Source organism: Erpetoichthys calabaricus, chromosome 12 (assembly GCF_900747795.2).
Source record: "Erpetoichthys calabaricus chromosome 12, fErpCal1.3, whole genome shotgun sequence".
NCBI classification, from domain to species: Eukaryota; Metazoa; Chordata; class Cladistia; order Polypteriformes; family Polypteridae; genus Erpetoichthys; species Erpetoichthys calabaricus.
In genome coordinates, this window is record NC_041405.2 from 119421922 (window position 1) to 119438402 (window position 16481).

The window sequence follows — 16481 nt, forward strand, 5'->3', positions numbered from 1 at the left end:
TTATTAATGAAGAATGAGGTTTGATACATATGAGAGACCACCATTTCTATTGTTTTTCTTGCAAACTCAAGCAATAATTTGAATTTAGAACAAATGAAAGAAAGCAATAATTTGAATTTAGAACAAATGAAAGAACTTGTTTAATATTTGTTTGTAATTTAGGAGTTTCTCTGCCCCTTGACTTGTCTTGATTTTTGAGAAATCTTTCCCTTGACTTGTCTTGATTTTTGAGAAATCCTTAAGTATACAGATAGCATGGTGGCGCAGTGGTAGTGCTGCTTCCACATAGTAAAGAGACCAGGGTTCATTTCCTGGGTCCTCTTTGCGTGGAGTTTGCATGTTCTCCGCATGACTGTGTGGGTTTCCTCCTAGTGCTCTGGATTCCACCCTCAGTCCAAAGACATGTCGGTTAGGTGTGTTGGTTATACTAAATTGACCCGAGTGTGTTGTTGGTGTGCATGTGTTCAGTCTGCGATGGACTGTCACCCTGTCCGGGGCGTGTTCCCTGCCTTGCTTCAAATGCTAGCTGACCCTGTTCATGACTAAGCGAGTTAGACAACGACTGAGTGACCTTAAGTACAGTATATAGAATGTGTATAAAATTTTTTATGACATATTAAATGTAAGATTAAACATCACCCTGTGCGGAGGTTTGAACACTTTATTCAGCTGAAGTAAGGACAATGTGTGATGTTGTTATATTTTAAGCCAGGGATCTTCCCTTTGCTTGTGCTGAAAGTCAATACTGTTCCATGTTGCTAATTCCAATATTTGCATTACTTTTGGCATGAAGTACATTCATTTGTTTAAACTGGAGACTAATGGTCTGAAAAACTTATAAGAACAAACTAAACATTTCTGAATAAATAACACTGTATGTTTAAAATCAAAAGATGATGACAACTACTTATTAAATACTCTGAAACCAAACAAACCATACAAAAGTAACTTAAGTAAAACTCTAAATTGTGCCTAACTGTAACTGAAACTTTAAATCATTACACTGTGAATTGCAAATATTTTTTATGTTTACTACTTCTATGTAGTAATCTAAAATGTTAGTGTTGTTTTAAAAACAATTTAGAAACAGAAATTCACAGCTACAATTATTAATTTTATCAAATGCATAAAATATATAAAATATGCTTACCTGTGCCTCAACCTTCCTTATCATCCTTATGCCACCATAAACCAGCTTGATGTATTTGTTTTATGACTTACTTTCCATGATTGTCCCTGCTCCACACGTTTCAGTCAGCCCATAGCCTTGTCCAACTGGACAGCAGAAGCAGATGTTCATGAAGCGTTGGGTGGTTGGAGAAAGCGGTGCGCCACCTGAGAGCAGCAACCGAATGTTTCCGCCCAGCAAGGACTTCACCTTTTTGAAAATAACCCTAATGTGGACCAAACATTACATTTAAGTTACAAAGAACTGTGTTACTTCTGTAAGTGAAAGTTAAATATGCCACAACATGTTAACATTGTAAACAATTTAAAAAAAAAAAAAGATCCTTCCACTTCCTAGCCATTGTTACACATGCACGTTAGTGGATCATTCTCTGGGCTCATAAAAGGTATGTACTACCACCCTGCGTCGAAAGGGGGCACTGGCGCTAACCGTGTCCCTCTGCTGTTCCCTCCACAGATGCCCAGTGTGGCATGTGACTCCACCCCTTCTGGCCCCCCACCTATAAATCCCGAGGCTGCAGGAAGGAGGAGCCACTCTGTGTAAAGATCACAACGCAGGCAGGGGCTCCTACCTGGTGACTGACTTAAAACTCTCAACAAAGCCTGGCGGTTCCAGTTTGATTTTAGAACTCTTTTTGTTCAATTTACACAGCTGAGCAGTTAGTTTTGTTTGGTTTTCTTCATCTGATTAAACAGGAACACCCTAACATGTCTCCCTTAGGCTTGCTGTTCTTCATTCGACTACTCCATGTTTATTCAGTTACAGTAGATTGGAGAGACACAGCGCATCAACAGCAGTGGGAGGAACAAAACACCGATTAAGTGGTCATTCCATAACAGGGCACACCCACAGCACTTGCAAATTCACTCCCACCAGGCTAATTAAGTAACACCAATTAACAGGGCACAGGAGGAAATGGAACAAATGTCGGAAGCACACACGGAGAATGTGCAAACACACTGACTAAGCCTGGATTTAAACCAAGGACCCAGGAACTGGAGGAAGCGAAACAACTCCCTGTACCACCTAAAAAACAAATATGCGAAAAATAAATAATCCTAAAGAGGAGAGTGACTTGTATATGTGGAATACCCTTGATATAACTCTAAAAAACTGAAAAACGCTGTTTCAAAATGCAGCTGCCAGGCTTTTAACTAGAACTCGCAAGCGAGTGCATATCACTCCCATATTAGCCTCTCTTCGTTGGCTGTCTGTTAGCATCAGACTTGATTTTCAGCTTTTATTGCTTGTTTATAAGTCTCTAAATGGTTTAGCACTGGTCTTCCTCATCAGTCTTCTTAAACCACTAGCAAAATACCCGTGCTTCGCAGGGCGAAATACTGCCTTAAAATTGTTATTAAGAAGAAAAGTAAACATTTTTAAACTGAGGGAAAATATACAAATAATTATTTGTTAAGGATCTCTTTGTATACCACGTTGTCAGTTTGGCCCTCCGGTTATAATATGACCAAGCTGTGCACTGAGCTTACTCTTGAGCATGCAACGTACAGTTGGCCATGTGAAAAGCAATCTTGCCTTAAATCAATGCCAACCTTTTGTAGGGTTTGTCCCTGAGACTTAATTGTCATTGCAAAGCAGAGCCTTACTGGAAATTGGAGGCGTTTAAATTGAAATGGGAGATCAGAGGGTATAACGGGGATGCGAGGAATAAAAAGCTCTCCCATGAGCCACTGCCAGTAAAAATAGTTGCCTCAATTAGGTTCTTTTGCAGACACGTGACCTGAAGTCTCGTGCCATTACAAAGTTTCGGTGGCTGTACGCAAATCCACAATCGGGTTTTTTGAGCCAAACCTGTTGTTTTTGTATGAGCCGCTTTTTATTATTGGGATCGTACCTAGAAACAGAAGCTCTATTAAGTTGTGGATTTGCGTGCGAATATTTAGTGGCAGCATCTCTATTAACTTGTGGATTTGCCTGCGAGTATTTAGCGACAGCGTGTCTATGAACTTATGGATTTGTCTGCGAGTATTTGGCGGCAGCGTCACGAAGTTGTTTCCGCCTAGCTGCATCAGAAAATGTACCACGACGTCTGACACGCCTCCTTTTTACTGTTTTCTCACAGCATGGATTGCTGCTGTCATAATCAGTTTGAGTTTCATGGTTTGTTTCAATTACGTTAGTATTTGCAGGACTTGTTGTGTTGAAGTGACATTCGACATCTGTCAAGCATTGTAAGCATACATCCCGTTTCATCGATAACTTCACATCCAGCTTTTGAGAGTTGAAACATTCATAAACATCAAAGTGTCCACTACTCAAATCGTCACCTGTGAATCTAAGATGTTTAAGAGGCATTGGCGGTTCTGCAAACGTGTAAAATAGGCAGGCAGCCAACTACGTGGGAGGCCGAGGGACGCAGGACGCAACCCCGCCTCACACGGCGACCGAGCTGCAGGCTATGGACGTATATACAGTATGTACGTAAGTAGGATTCAGTTATGACCGTTAGGCGTAGAATTTTGAAATGAAACCTGCTTAACTTTTGTAAGTAAGCTGTAAGGAATAAGCCTGCCAAATTTCAGCCTTCTACCTAACACGGGAAGTTGGAGAATTAGTGATGAGTGAGTCAGTGAGGGCTTTGCCTTTCGTCGTGTCGCAAAAGTCAATGAATGACTGCTAATAAAGTGACCAAGTTAGAAGAAGTAAGGCAGGACAAAATTTCTTTGTATACAAATCTAAAAATAGCCTACCTAATCTCCAAGAACACGCACAAAAGCAAGGGAACGATGGGAGCACCAGAACTCTGCTCACATCGCGTTGCTTCGTACCGCAAGCCGCAAGTAGTAAATCTGTGATAAGCGGAATACCGCTACGCTTTGCACTCACAGGACGGAAGGACAATCCCGACCTCTTTTATATAGTGTCTTGATGTCTTGATATGCCCCATCTCAGTCTATGAGATCGTCTGACCAGTTGTTACTGCTGACACCTCGGGCAAGGCTGAAGCACAGGGTTGATTGTGCATTTGTGATGGCTGCTCCATGACTTTGGAACAATTTGCCACTGCAGATTAGACCTGCACCTAACTTGAGCATGTTTAAATAAAGGCTGAAAACACACCTTTTCTCCCTGGCTATTCATTCCAATTAGAAGGGTTTGAATTTTATGCATTGAGTAGCCAGTGTATTTCATACAAGATGATAGTAATTAAGGGATATTATTTTATTATATTTTGTTATTTTACTTATTATTATTTAATTGTACAGCACTTTGGTAAACATATCTGTGTTTTAATATAAGTGCTTTACTTTATTTTGCAGTTTAGTGAACACAACTTAACAAAGTCAACTGTCTGTATATAACAATAGCTAAAGAGAAAGGCAAACATTGTGATGTGTTGAAGGTTTTTGCCCTCAAACCCTGAGGTTGTGGGTTCAAATCCTGCTACTGACACTATGTAACCATTATTAGGTCACATGACATTCCTCTGTACCAATTGGAACACCAAAAGAAATGTAACCATTTCTATCATAAATGTTGTTAAGTCGCCTTGGTTAAAGGCCTCAGCCAACTAAATAAATATGAAAAGGACTGAGCATTGAAATGCTGCTTGAGCTTGATTTTGTCCTTATTAGTTTGCACAGGCGATTAAGATTCTACCATTGTTAAAACAATACTACAACATTCAAAGTCATAAGCTTCTCTTATGAGTGGATCTCAATTCTAGAAAAGTGACAAAGATGTCTGCAAATCACAGCAGTTAGCTAAGTTACATTGGTTTAAAGTTTATTCAAAGCCAATGTCAAAATATCTCTGGTGTGTTTGCTGACTTCCTCCCACAGTTTAAAGACCAGCATTTATGATGAATCAAAAAGACAACCTGGCACAGTGCACAGGTGACCTGCAAAGTCTGGGGTCACAGTCACGACAGGCTTTTTTGGTTTGTAACTGCTGGTTCCTGAATAGAAACTGACTCTCTGCGCTTATCCTGGGTGCAACTCATTGAGAAAATACATGACTATCACTATATTAAGGAAAAACATTTAACAATTTATTTGGTTTTAACATGCATTGTTAAGCTCTTTGAAAGAAAATTCTACTATAAAATTCTTCTTGTAGGCCTCGAACATACTGGATATGACTTGCAATTTATGTTAACATTTTTCTAAAACATTGCTTATACATAAAAACTTAGCAACATGTAAAATCACATAAAATTTCCCTAATTAAAATCATTTTAGAAATAAAGTACAGCTAGCTATTACAGTAAATATTTCTGAAAGCATTACTTACTTATTACAGAGAGGTGTATCATGGCCATGTTTGATTTTTCCCAATTTGTAGTTATACGCGAATTTGAAGATTTTTCTCTGAAAACAGCTCATCTCCTGAACATTGTTCATGACATTATTGTAAATTCTGTCCATTATTTCCTACATAGCAAATAACATTTGAAAACTTTAGCTATGTTCATTTGATTCTATTATTGCAAAAACATGACAGCAACAGTGGTCTAACAACAAATTATTTCAATCTTGCCTTTCATTTGAAAGCCAGTTTATATTTCACATTTTTTCATTTAAGAGTTCCTAGAAGTCAGAATTAGGCACAGGAAATAAAGCAGTCCTAGAAGGAAAACAGTCAGTGGCACGGTATGCTAAAATGCACACATACCTTTACTTACACCAGGCCAATTTAGAAGCTCTAAAATCCAATATTATAAAAGGATATTTGTGTGAATAAACACTACGTTTATTTAATTTACCTAACGAATAAAGTGATCCAATGCCAAATGGCACTGTGTAAAAATAATTGCCAATTACTTTACAACAACAACAACAACAACATTTATTTATATAGCACATTTTCATACAAAAAGTAGCTCAAAGTGCTTTACATAATGAAGAAAAGAAGAATAAAAGACAAATAAGAAATTAAAATAAGACAACATTAGTTAACTTTATTGTTAAGTGCCAGTAGGTGTTTGATAGCTTAAAGAAAATAAACATAAGGAATGCATGTATGAGTGCATTTGCTCACTGAGGTGCCCTTTATTTAATATTAGATATTGGTGGAAGACCTGAAAATATTTACTGTGAAAAATTTTAAAAACAGAGTAGAATACACTAGTAAATACGTTTAATACATTGTCACACACGTGCGCATGGGAGGCAGCTAAAGGACTCGAAAGAAGGTAATTACGGGTCGGATCAGGGGGTGGCAGAGTGCACTGACCCTTTCTCTTTTTACCCCGCAGGAAATTCTGCCTGGGCCCTTTAACGTCACTTCTGGTTCCACCCCTGAAGACGTCACTTCCTCTTTACGCCTTTAAAACCCACCCTGTCTGCATCAAACCCCCATTCTGTTTTGGACTCTTGTCTGTAAAGATGTACTATTTTGTAACCTCTTTCTTCAATTTTGCAGCCATTTCCAAGTATATGGGAGGCTGCCCCAAACCACTTTTTGTGCCAAGGGTTGGTTATTTATCACAAAATATACATACACGCATTGGCAGCATGCTGGTTTCCTCCCACAGTCCAAAGGCATGTAGGTTAGGTGAACTGACAATATGTAATTGGTCCTTCTGTGTGGCTGGGCTGTGTGTGTATGTGTTCGCCCTGTGGAGGACTGACGCCCTGCCTTGCACCCTATGCTAGCTGGGATAAGCTCCATAGGATAAGCTTTCTAAGTTAGGAAATGACTGAATGACATACACACATACAAAGTATACTGCAAGGCTACACATTCCTCTTGAAATTTCAGTTTTTCTTGATTTAAAAGCTGTAATCTAAAGAATTCATGTCAGAACTTCTTGCCATTAATAAGAACTTGTAACCGTTCAACAGCATTATCATCACCAGCTTTAACAACCATATCTCAGGTCTACCCAAACTTGTCTCCAATAATTGTTCCTTCCATTTTCCATGGTTCTAGCAATCCTTTGTGGCGAAAGCCATTCTTTTCCTATCATCCAACACCATCTCAAACCAAGCCTTCTTTGGCCCCTCTCTTGGTCTCCTCCCCTCCACCTCCATCTTGGTGCTAACTACTACTCTAATGGAATGTAGTTTTTCTGCCAAAGGGCTGGTGGACAGTACATGGATGAATGTCTGCAGGAAACAGCGAAGCACGGTGCAAGTTCCCTGCAGGTCTGGAGCTGTATTTCTGTAGACAGACAAATTCGATGGCTGCCTAACTGCTGAAAAGTACAGGCAGCGTCTGATCGGGCCCAACTTCATTCTGCAGTATAATAATGTTCCCAAACACAAGGCCAACATCATAAAAAAACTATGTGCAGTGAAAAGGAATCCAGCAACAGATGGTACGGCCCCTTATAATGTCCTAATCTCAACATTTTGAGTCAGTCTGGGATACCCTGAAGATGCAGAAGCAAATAAGACAGTCAAATTGTTGTGTCAAGTTCTCCAAGAGGATGAGAACAACAGACCACAAATATCTTCAGAAACTGCATGTACCAAGTATATTTCCACTTTGTAATATTTTTCTTAGGACTTGTGAACAGTATATACATATATTGTAACGGCTCCGACAAGTTTTATCAGAGTGGGGATGAGCCACCAACAAAATGAGCTGGCATGCTATCATGGAAATGAGGAGCTTCAGAGCCAGGTGCAGGGGAGTCATTCAAAACAGCAGGAGCAAAAGACACACACCTGACAAAAGTGATTGTTGGACAAACCTGCTTTGATTTTTGTCTTTTGTTACAAAAGCAGTGTTAAAGAGTTTGTGTATCATTCTTTATAAATCGTATGCGGAAACTGCCCATGGCAAGACAACATCATCATCGCCAATTTGCTGTGTCACTGGAGGAGAACAACTTCTCTGCACAAAATGCATTCAGGCATTCAGGCCCTGAGATATGGGAGATGAATATAACAACATTCTAAGTTTTGAATAGTAATGTGTCTGAAAAATTAAGAGAAAACATTTTCTAGTATGGTGAAATAGCATGCAGACATTTCACCTACCGGTACTGCAGCCATGAGAGTTGGCTTTAGGACAGTGCAGTCTCCTTGAGTCCCTTTTTTGATTTTTGCTGACTGAGAAGTGAAAACATTGAAGAGTTTAATAATACAGAAATGGACTATGAACTAAAGTGAATAAACCAATCTTAATGCTCATCCTAAATTGCATCCTTCTGAACAATAAAAAGAACACATTGCACCAAATCATGACTTACAATACATGCATTTCATTAACTTTAGTATTTTTAGAAGACATAAAAGATACAAAAAAATAAAATAAACCTGCTGTGGTCTGGTCGTGCTCCTTTCATTTATCCTACTCTGGTTTATTACTACTTAGGTTTGAATCTTAGTATGGACCCTGTGGGATATGGCCAGCCTGTCACCCTGGCCAACACCCCCAGGCCGCCAGATGGAGCTGTCCCTGCTGCATGGATGTGCCCCGAATACCAGCAGGGAATCATGGACGATGGAGTTTTCCTTTACAGCCCTGCTGGATATCACAGGGGCCAACAGATGACGCTGCAGGGAGGCCCAGAGAGTTGTTTGTGCCCTATAACCCGGAAGTTCGTCGTAGGCAAGTTCCGGGTTGAAGAAAAGGACTTTTTATCTGACCCGGAAGTGATAAGAAATCACATGGACTGTAGGATGGGAAACACTTCCGGGTCAGGGAATATAAAAGGACTATGGGAAATCCCAGACGTCGAGCTGAGCTGGGTGGAAGGGTGGCAAAGCGTCTGGGAGTGTGGAGGATTGATTATTGTGTATTATTGAGTATTGTAGAGAGGAGGGTGCTTTGTGCACTTTATTATTAAAATAAATATTCATATAATTGGACTTTTACCTGGTGTCTGGAGTCGAGTCTGAGGGTTCAAGGGGTCACGGAGACCTCAATCTATCACAACCCCTCTTTACAAAATGTCAATATCAATGTAATTGGATAGAGCTTCTTAGTGGGTTTCAGGCTGTCTGCACTGCAGCAAAAAGGGGTCCAGACAGCAAATAAAATGAGAGGAATGCCCAGAAGCACCTTGTGGTCTCTCGGTTCTAAGCAAGACTTGTTGTCCCTCTAAGGGCTAGTTAAAGGACGGACTTTTTCATGACTTGTTCTTTTAAACTGAAGATAACGAATCAATGTTTCATTTGATCAAGTTCTGTATTAGAGTTCAGTTTGCCTTTCAGACAGTATTTTCTAGACTTGCGCTTGCCAAGTGATTTTTGTGTTCCTAAAATGTACTTATGAATGCTTTGTAATCACTTCAGTTTTTTTTTTTTTTTTTTTTTTCTGGTGCTTCCTGTCTCACCGGTAGGAGAAAACCTCACCATTTGACTCTTCTTGATGTCTAGTTAATGCAGGATGTCAAGCATTTTAGGGTTTCCCCCAATTGTAGGCCATCTAGACAAAACAAAACCCTCATTTTTAGTCCATTACTGCACCATATTTCGTGCAGGAAATTAAACTCTTATGATGAAGAGTAAACCAATAGGTGTCTTCAGCAAAAATGATCACAGGGAGTTGGAGGTTTTTCGTGTCACATCAACTGACCCTAGGGGTTCACCCATTAAACAGATATCAGGGGTCAAAGTTACTCCTTTTCATAAACCTTCAAAGAAAAATGGGGAACAGTAATACAGGCTTGTTGGGTGTTGGTTTTATGCTATTTTGAGGTTGCTGATCATGAATATGATAATATTTTTTGATATTTGATTCTTGCCAGTGGTCTTTTCCCTCTAAAATCCACTCCTAGAAGGTTATTAAAAAATGACAAATTTGAAAGATATTATTTTAGACTATTTCAAAGTCAGTGATTACAAATATGATGTTATTTTTGATTTTTGATCTTTTACTAGGGATCTAGCCCTCCAGGGGGTGAAAATGACTATTACAATCGAGAATATTTAAGACTTTAAACATCAATATTGAAGCACACATTTGAATATTTCAAATATTTAACAAAACAATTCTAGTCTATTATGCAATTCTACCTCATTAAGTAAATTATTACATTTCTTATGAACGCCCCAGACTAGGGCAGTTTATGATAATTCAGACTTTTATTTTGTGTATGAGCTTTTTACTCCTTTCTTTGAAAAGTCACACATTTATCCTTGTGTTTAAGTTTTCATTGAATACTTATTCTTTAAATGTCTTCTTTATATTATGATTTTCTTTTCTGAGGATTGTGTCTTTAATCCCATAGCTCCCTTGAATGGGTATCCTTCTAATTCACTTTTAGCCTTTTCCAATTTTGTGCTTCTGTTTAGTGTAGCATTTTATCTTGTTGTTTAAAGAATTTTATTTCAAATAGATCTCCATGAAATAATTACTAGTTTCCTGATTTCTTCTGTTATTGCAAATTTTGAATCCTAGAGTTTTCAAGTCTTTAATCAAAATCAGATTATTAGATATGACTGCAACCAAATGTTTTCTATAATCACATCTCTATGCAATAATGTTTGGCCATTCTTCTTTGCAGATATACAGTATATTAACTGTTTGTTTTGAGGCCTGCATCTCTATTGAGTTTAGATCTGGACTTCCAACTAGGTCAATTCAAAAACTTTCATTTTGCTTCTCTTCAGTCATTCTGACATGAACTTGCATCATTCTCTTGAGCTTGACTCAGAGATAGATGACTGAACATTCTACTTAAATATTTCCTGATACAGTACATAATCATGTTTTCCTTCAATTCTGTCAGGTCTTCCAGATCCATAGACTGCAAAGAATTTCTGTACCTTCACATTACTGCTACCATGTTTGACTCTTTTTCTAGTGGAATGCTGTGCTTGCCTCATTCTGGACATCATGGGACCCATGCTGTTTAAAAAGTTCAACTTTTTCCTCATTTATCCATTGAAGATTCAACCCAAAAGCTCAGGGGACCATCCAAATGCTTCCAAGAAAATGAGAGATGAGCATTTATATTTGAGTTGATTAGCAAAGGTTCCTACCCTGGAACTCTCCAATGAAGCAAATTTCCTTCAGCTATTTTCTGGGTGTGAAGTCATGAACATTGATTTTTGCTAAAGCAAGAGTCCTTGGAAGCTCTTCAGATTTCCTAGATGATTTTATGCTGTACCCATTGAGTCATTTTGGCAGGTTATTATATGTGTTTATTATGGTTCAGGATTATGTAGTTCGGGGTCTTAGAAATGGCTTTGTAGCACTTTCTAGACTAACCGATATCTACATCTACCTTTTTTTCTGGTCTCTTCAGCAGTTTCCTTTGATTGCATTATTGTGCGTTTATTCTGATTGTGACGTTCACAATGTGTGAGGTTTAGACTGAGCAGGAGTGGTTGTGCTCAATCATTTGACTCAGATTATCGTATTAATTGTATTGTTTTAACCATGGGCAATTACACTTGCAGTTAGTTGATATTAGATAATTTTGCTCTTAAAATACAGTGTAGTGGTCCGTTGCTGCTAAGATTCATACCATCGATGAGACGGTGATTTATTTATTTTTTTGGTGGAGATTCCAGGGACACACCCAACAACCAGACAAACCTCCCATTTCCCCTATGGTGATACAGTTGTAACATAATGAACCACAACAATAAAGACTCACAACAATGTCCTATTAAAGTCCAATAGAGCAAAAGCAGGTGAAATGGTATGGTGTGAAGATGAAAATCCCGAGAACAGCTTCCGTAGAAAATGACTTGAACAGTTCTACTGGTAGTCCTGAGCGGTGAGGAGTGAGATTTGCAGGAGCGCAACTTTTGAAGACGCACAACAATTAATCCACCAGGCATGAGACAGTCCATTCATCCTAACAGGAAACGGTCCAGGGCACAATTGACTTTTTAGACGACACGTTGGACAGGATACACAAAAACACTGATCACCAGTTGCTATGCCAGGCCTCCCTTTTCAACTTTCCTGCTGGCCTCTTTCCTCCCCAGCAGCCCCTAATTCCGTTTCAGTCCTCCTATGTGGGTAATCCCCCTTGGGCTGCTGGGAAATGGGAGTTGTTCTCACAGTAGCACTGCTACAACATTAAATATATTTAAAAATGTGTTGTTTGTTCATTTAGGTGCCCTTTATCTTTTGGCTGGGGACCTGAAAACATTCAGGGTAAAAAATTTGCAGCAACAGAGGAAATCAGGAAGGGGATAACTATTTTTTCAGGGCATTTTACTTAAACATGCTTTCAAATAAAATTAAACAAATTAGTTAAATTAAAACACAGCTAAGTTGCTTGCTAAAAAGGTATGTGTTAATTAAACTCAAATGTTTAGGATGGCAACAGGGCCTGAGTTCATCTCAAATCCCAGCTATCCATTTTCTAAACTTTCTTATAATGCCTGGTGACAAGGAACTGTAAACACATCCTGGGGATAACACATTCAAGACAAGAAATAACTATGGACAGGGTACAGGGTACAGGGTGAAGAGATACACAGGGCCAATAGAAAGATTTTTGTCAACATATTTGATTTTTTTCTGACCCATGTAAGGAAGGAACATGCAAATTTCACATAGAACAACATATTTATAGTCAGAAAGTACCACTAGCAAAATCAAGTTCACATCTTTAGTTCAATCACCAGCCAAAATTCAATGACACACCAAGAACATTTTGCACTTGAAGTTATCTTTATCTTTACCTTGTCTGACAGTGTTAATGGGGATGAATAGCCAATCCTACAGCCATTCGAAAGACAAGACAACTCCGCTGACAGTTCAAGAACATGAGCCAATGGCAAATAACCAATGTATGTGTCTCCTGGTCTGAAAAAAAGAAGGAAGAAAATGACCATATTTTGAAAAATAATCTGTGGTACTCGCACGCACAGGCTTCACGGGACAATCTTGAACACTTTTGGGTGTATTTTATGGATTTTGGCCTACTGACCACAAAATTCATCTGAAAGGTTTCCTGTTACATCCAGTTTATTGTAAACACCTCTATGATTTCTCGTCATATAATAAGTATACATGTTCAGTACAACTACTACAAATGGAATATCTGTGGTGATATAAAAGTAGTGTCACTACTACTAGGAATGCTGCTCAGATTTACCAAGTTTTTTGCATGCTAAAGAGTTTCATTATATTAAAAAAACCTGGCGGCTCTATAAGCATTTGTTTCCAGGGCTGGAAAGTGTGGCACATAAATCACTTGTTGACCCAACAATTTTTGCCTCCTCTTCATAATAACTTTGACTGTTGAAAAACTTTGTTAAAGCAATTAACAAGGAAGGTGAAGGATTTTGATGTTGGAGGAAGATGTTGTTTCCATGAATAACTGATGCCAAGACTAAGGAAGGCAATTTTGTTGCTCCACAAATCAGATACTTCATTAATGATAAGTGGTTCAAAGATCTGCTAGTGGAGCCGGTGGGAATTACAACGTTTCTGAGAATTTTCCTGGCAACTATAGACCACCAAACTACATCCAGCTGGAAGACAACATGCTTTAGGCATACAAAACTATTAACTGTGACACATCCTTGAAAATTCATCTTCTGCTTCCTTCCTTAATAACCTTGGTGCAGTCAGTGACAAACATGGCGAAAGGTTTCTCCAGGAAATTGCAATGATGGAAAAGTGAAAAGAGTATGGACAGAGTATTATTGGACACTGAAATGAGAAGCATCAGATGTGGAGTGCAAATGAAAATCAGCAGCAAAACATTTTTAGCTCAGTTGAACAAATGCATTGAGTCAGCATCATTAGACACTATACATTCAATTACATTTCATTTTGTGCTTCTATAAATTCCTATATGATGCAGTCAACCTAAAATTATATTTGTGTTCAGTTTGAAGCTGTCTATCCTAATCAAACATTTTTAAGAAAAGTTAATGTCCAGTGTGGCGTGGCGCAGTGGTGGCACTGCTGCCACACAGTAAGGAGACCAGGGTTCGCTTCCCGGGTTCTCCCTGCGTGAAGTATGCATGTTCTCCTCGTGTCTGCGTGGGTTTCCTCCGGGTGCTCCGGTTTCCTTTCACAGTCCAAAGACATGCAGGTTAGGTGCAATGGTGATCCTAAACTATCCCCAGTGTGTGGGCTGGCGCCCTGCCTGGGATTTGTTCCTGCCTTGCACCCTGTGCTGGCTGGGATTGGCTCCAGCAGACCCCCGTGACCCTGTGTTAGGATATAGCGGGTTGGACAATGACTGACTGACTAATGTCCAGTGTAATTAAATCCACAGTTCAAAAATATAAAGAAATAAAAATTAAAAATCTAAATGATTATAATAATAATAATTCTTTGCATTTATATAACGCTTGATTAAATTTAAAACTTAAGTGATCTGGGCTGATAAAATACAGTATTTTTTTTTTGGCTCAATCAAGCAACTGTTAAGGCATCAAACCCAATGTCTATGATAATTGGACATGCCAGGCAAATCCATCTGGGGGTGGGCATGTGCACAGCTTTACATTTCACTCACTTAGTTGAAAGAATAGGAGGCTCAGCAAGAAGGGTACAGGCCATTGGATGATAATCACAGAATCAAGCAAAGCCATAATACTTCGGCTGACTCAAGCCAAATCAGAAAAAAAATTAACACATGTATTGCAGCTTCATTTTCAGTTACACGTTATGAAAAATATAATCATCTATACATCTGAACAAACGACACATACTGCTGCAGCTTTCTACAATCTGTGCATAAAAGCACTTGCACTACTAAATTGAGAATTCAGTTCATACTCTTACTGATTTCACTTGGACTTCTTAAGATAATATATTTCTGGTACTTTCTGTAAAAGTTTTTTATGTGGGATATCTCTCTGAGTGCATTTCATTTCTTATTTGTCCCACTGGTCTGTTTTATATTGAAGCAGCCAATTCCGAGTGTCTCTGGCTATGATTTCAACTTTAAATTGTTCTTACACCGAGACAATCAGCAGCATTTTTTGATTTTCTAATAATTAAAATACCACTATTTTTGAGATTCTTTAAGCAACATTTTTTCACAATTAGTATAATGATCTGCTAAATCAGACCTGGGCATTTAATGGCCCGTGGGCCACATCTGGCCTGCTGACTACCTTTGACCGGCCCGTGTGAGTCTGAAGTAAAAGTGTAGCGACATCTATTACTTTGTGATACGTGCATGAAATACAATTACACGAATTTTATTTTGAACGCCACTATTGTTTTACTTATCAGTGCGCTTACTGTATGCACATCAGCAAATGTGTTGAACAGCTTCCAAGAAATTAGCTCTTAGCCCTTAAATATGTCAGCTAACGTTAAAAAAAGAAAAACTGAAGCAGAATGTAGAGATTTTAACGTGGCGTGGACTTCAAAATATTTATTTGCTGACATCAACGATAAAGCTGTGTGCTTAGTATGTGGAAAATATATAGCGGTGTTTAAGGAATACAATTTGAATTGCCATTACGAGGGTAAACACAGAGAAAAATACAAGAAATTCATTGATGCAGAGCGGGCACGAGCATCGGAAGATTTGCTAGCTAAATTGCAAAAGCAACAAGGATTTTTTACAAAGCTCCACTCATCCAGGGATGCAGCAGTCAGGACCAGCTTTGTAATATCCCACAAAATTGCAAGGTACAGTAAGCCATTCTCTCATGGCGAGTTTATCAAAGACTGTTTGGTGGTGTCTTCAGCGCTAATATGCCCTGATAAAAAAGTCGCGTTTGCAAATGTGTCTCTCTGGAGGCGCACCGTAACGAGGCGGGTTGAGAACATCGCAGGGAATTTGGCGCTTCAACTGCAATAGAAAATGGACAATTTTGTCTTGTTTTCATTTACTCTGGACGAGAGCTGTGACGTCCGTGATACAGCCCAGTTACTTAACTTTGTATGTGGATTAACGAAAGACTTTGAGATGACGGAGGAGCTGGCAGCTATGCGGCTAATGAAAGGGACTACAACGGGGAGTAATTTGTTCAGAGGTAAATGCATCCATGGACACGCTGGGACTAAAATGGGACAAACTGGTAGGTGTTACAACCGATGGCTGCCCAAATCTGATGGGGAAAAATGTTGGACTTTTGAGGCGGATGCAAGATAAAGTGACTAAAATTAACCCAGAACAGAAATTGATATTTTTGCATTGTATCATTCATTAAGAGATGTTGTGCAAGTTAGTGCTAAAAATTTGCAATGTTGTTGATGTTGTAACTAAAATAGTTAACTTCATCAGGACAAGAGCGCTGAATCACAGACAGTTTGTTTCACTGTTAGAGGAGCATGAAAGTGAATATAGTGACATAGGCTACCAGACAGCTGTGAGATGGCTCAGCCTTGGTAAGGTGCTTAAAAGAGTATGGGACATGAGAGCAGAGATTCAGGAGTTTTGTGAAAGAAAGACAGGGACATTCCAGAGCTCTCAGATACACACTGGATTGCA

General features: G+C 38.9%; 1 protein-coding gene across 1 annotated transcript in view; it reads right to left on the minus strand.

The window, feature by feature from the left end:
* LOC114662541 (long-chain-fatty-acid--CoA ligase 4-like) overlaps window positions 1–16481 on the minus strand; it is a 76943-nt gene that overhangs the window by 13401 nt on the left and 47061 nt on the right. Inside the window, exons 7-10 of the mRNA XM_028816066.2 lie at window positions 12754–12877; window positions 8140–8211; window positions 5444–5583; window positions 1222–1394 (exon numbers count right to left, since the gene is read on the minus strand). Of these exons, the coding sequence (XP_028671899.2) occupies window positions 1222–1394; window positions 5444–5583; window positions 8140–8211; window positions 12754–12877 (509 nt within the window). The remainder of the gene's footprint in view (window positions 1–1221; window positions 1395–5443; window positions 5584–8139; window positions 8212–12753; window positions 12878–16481) is intronic.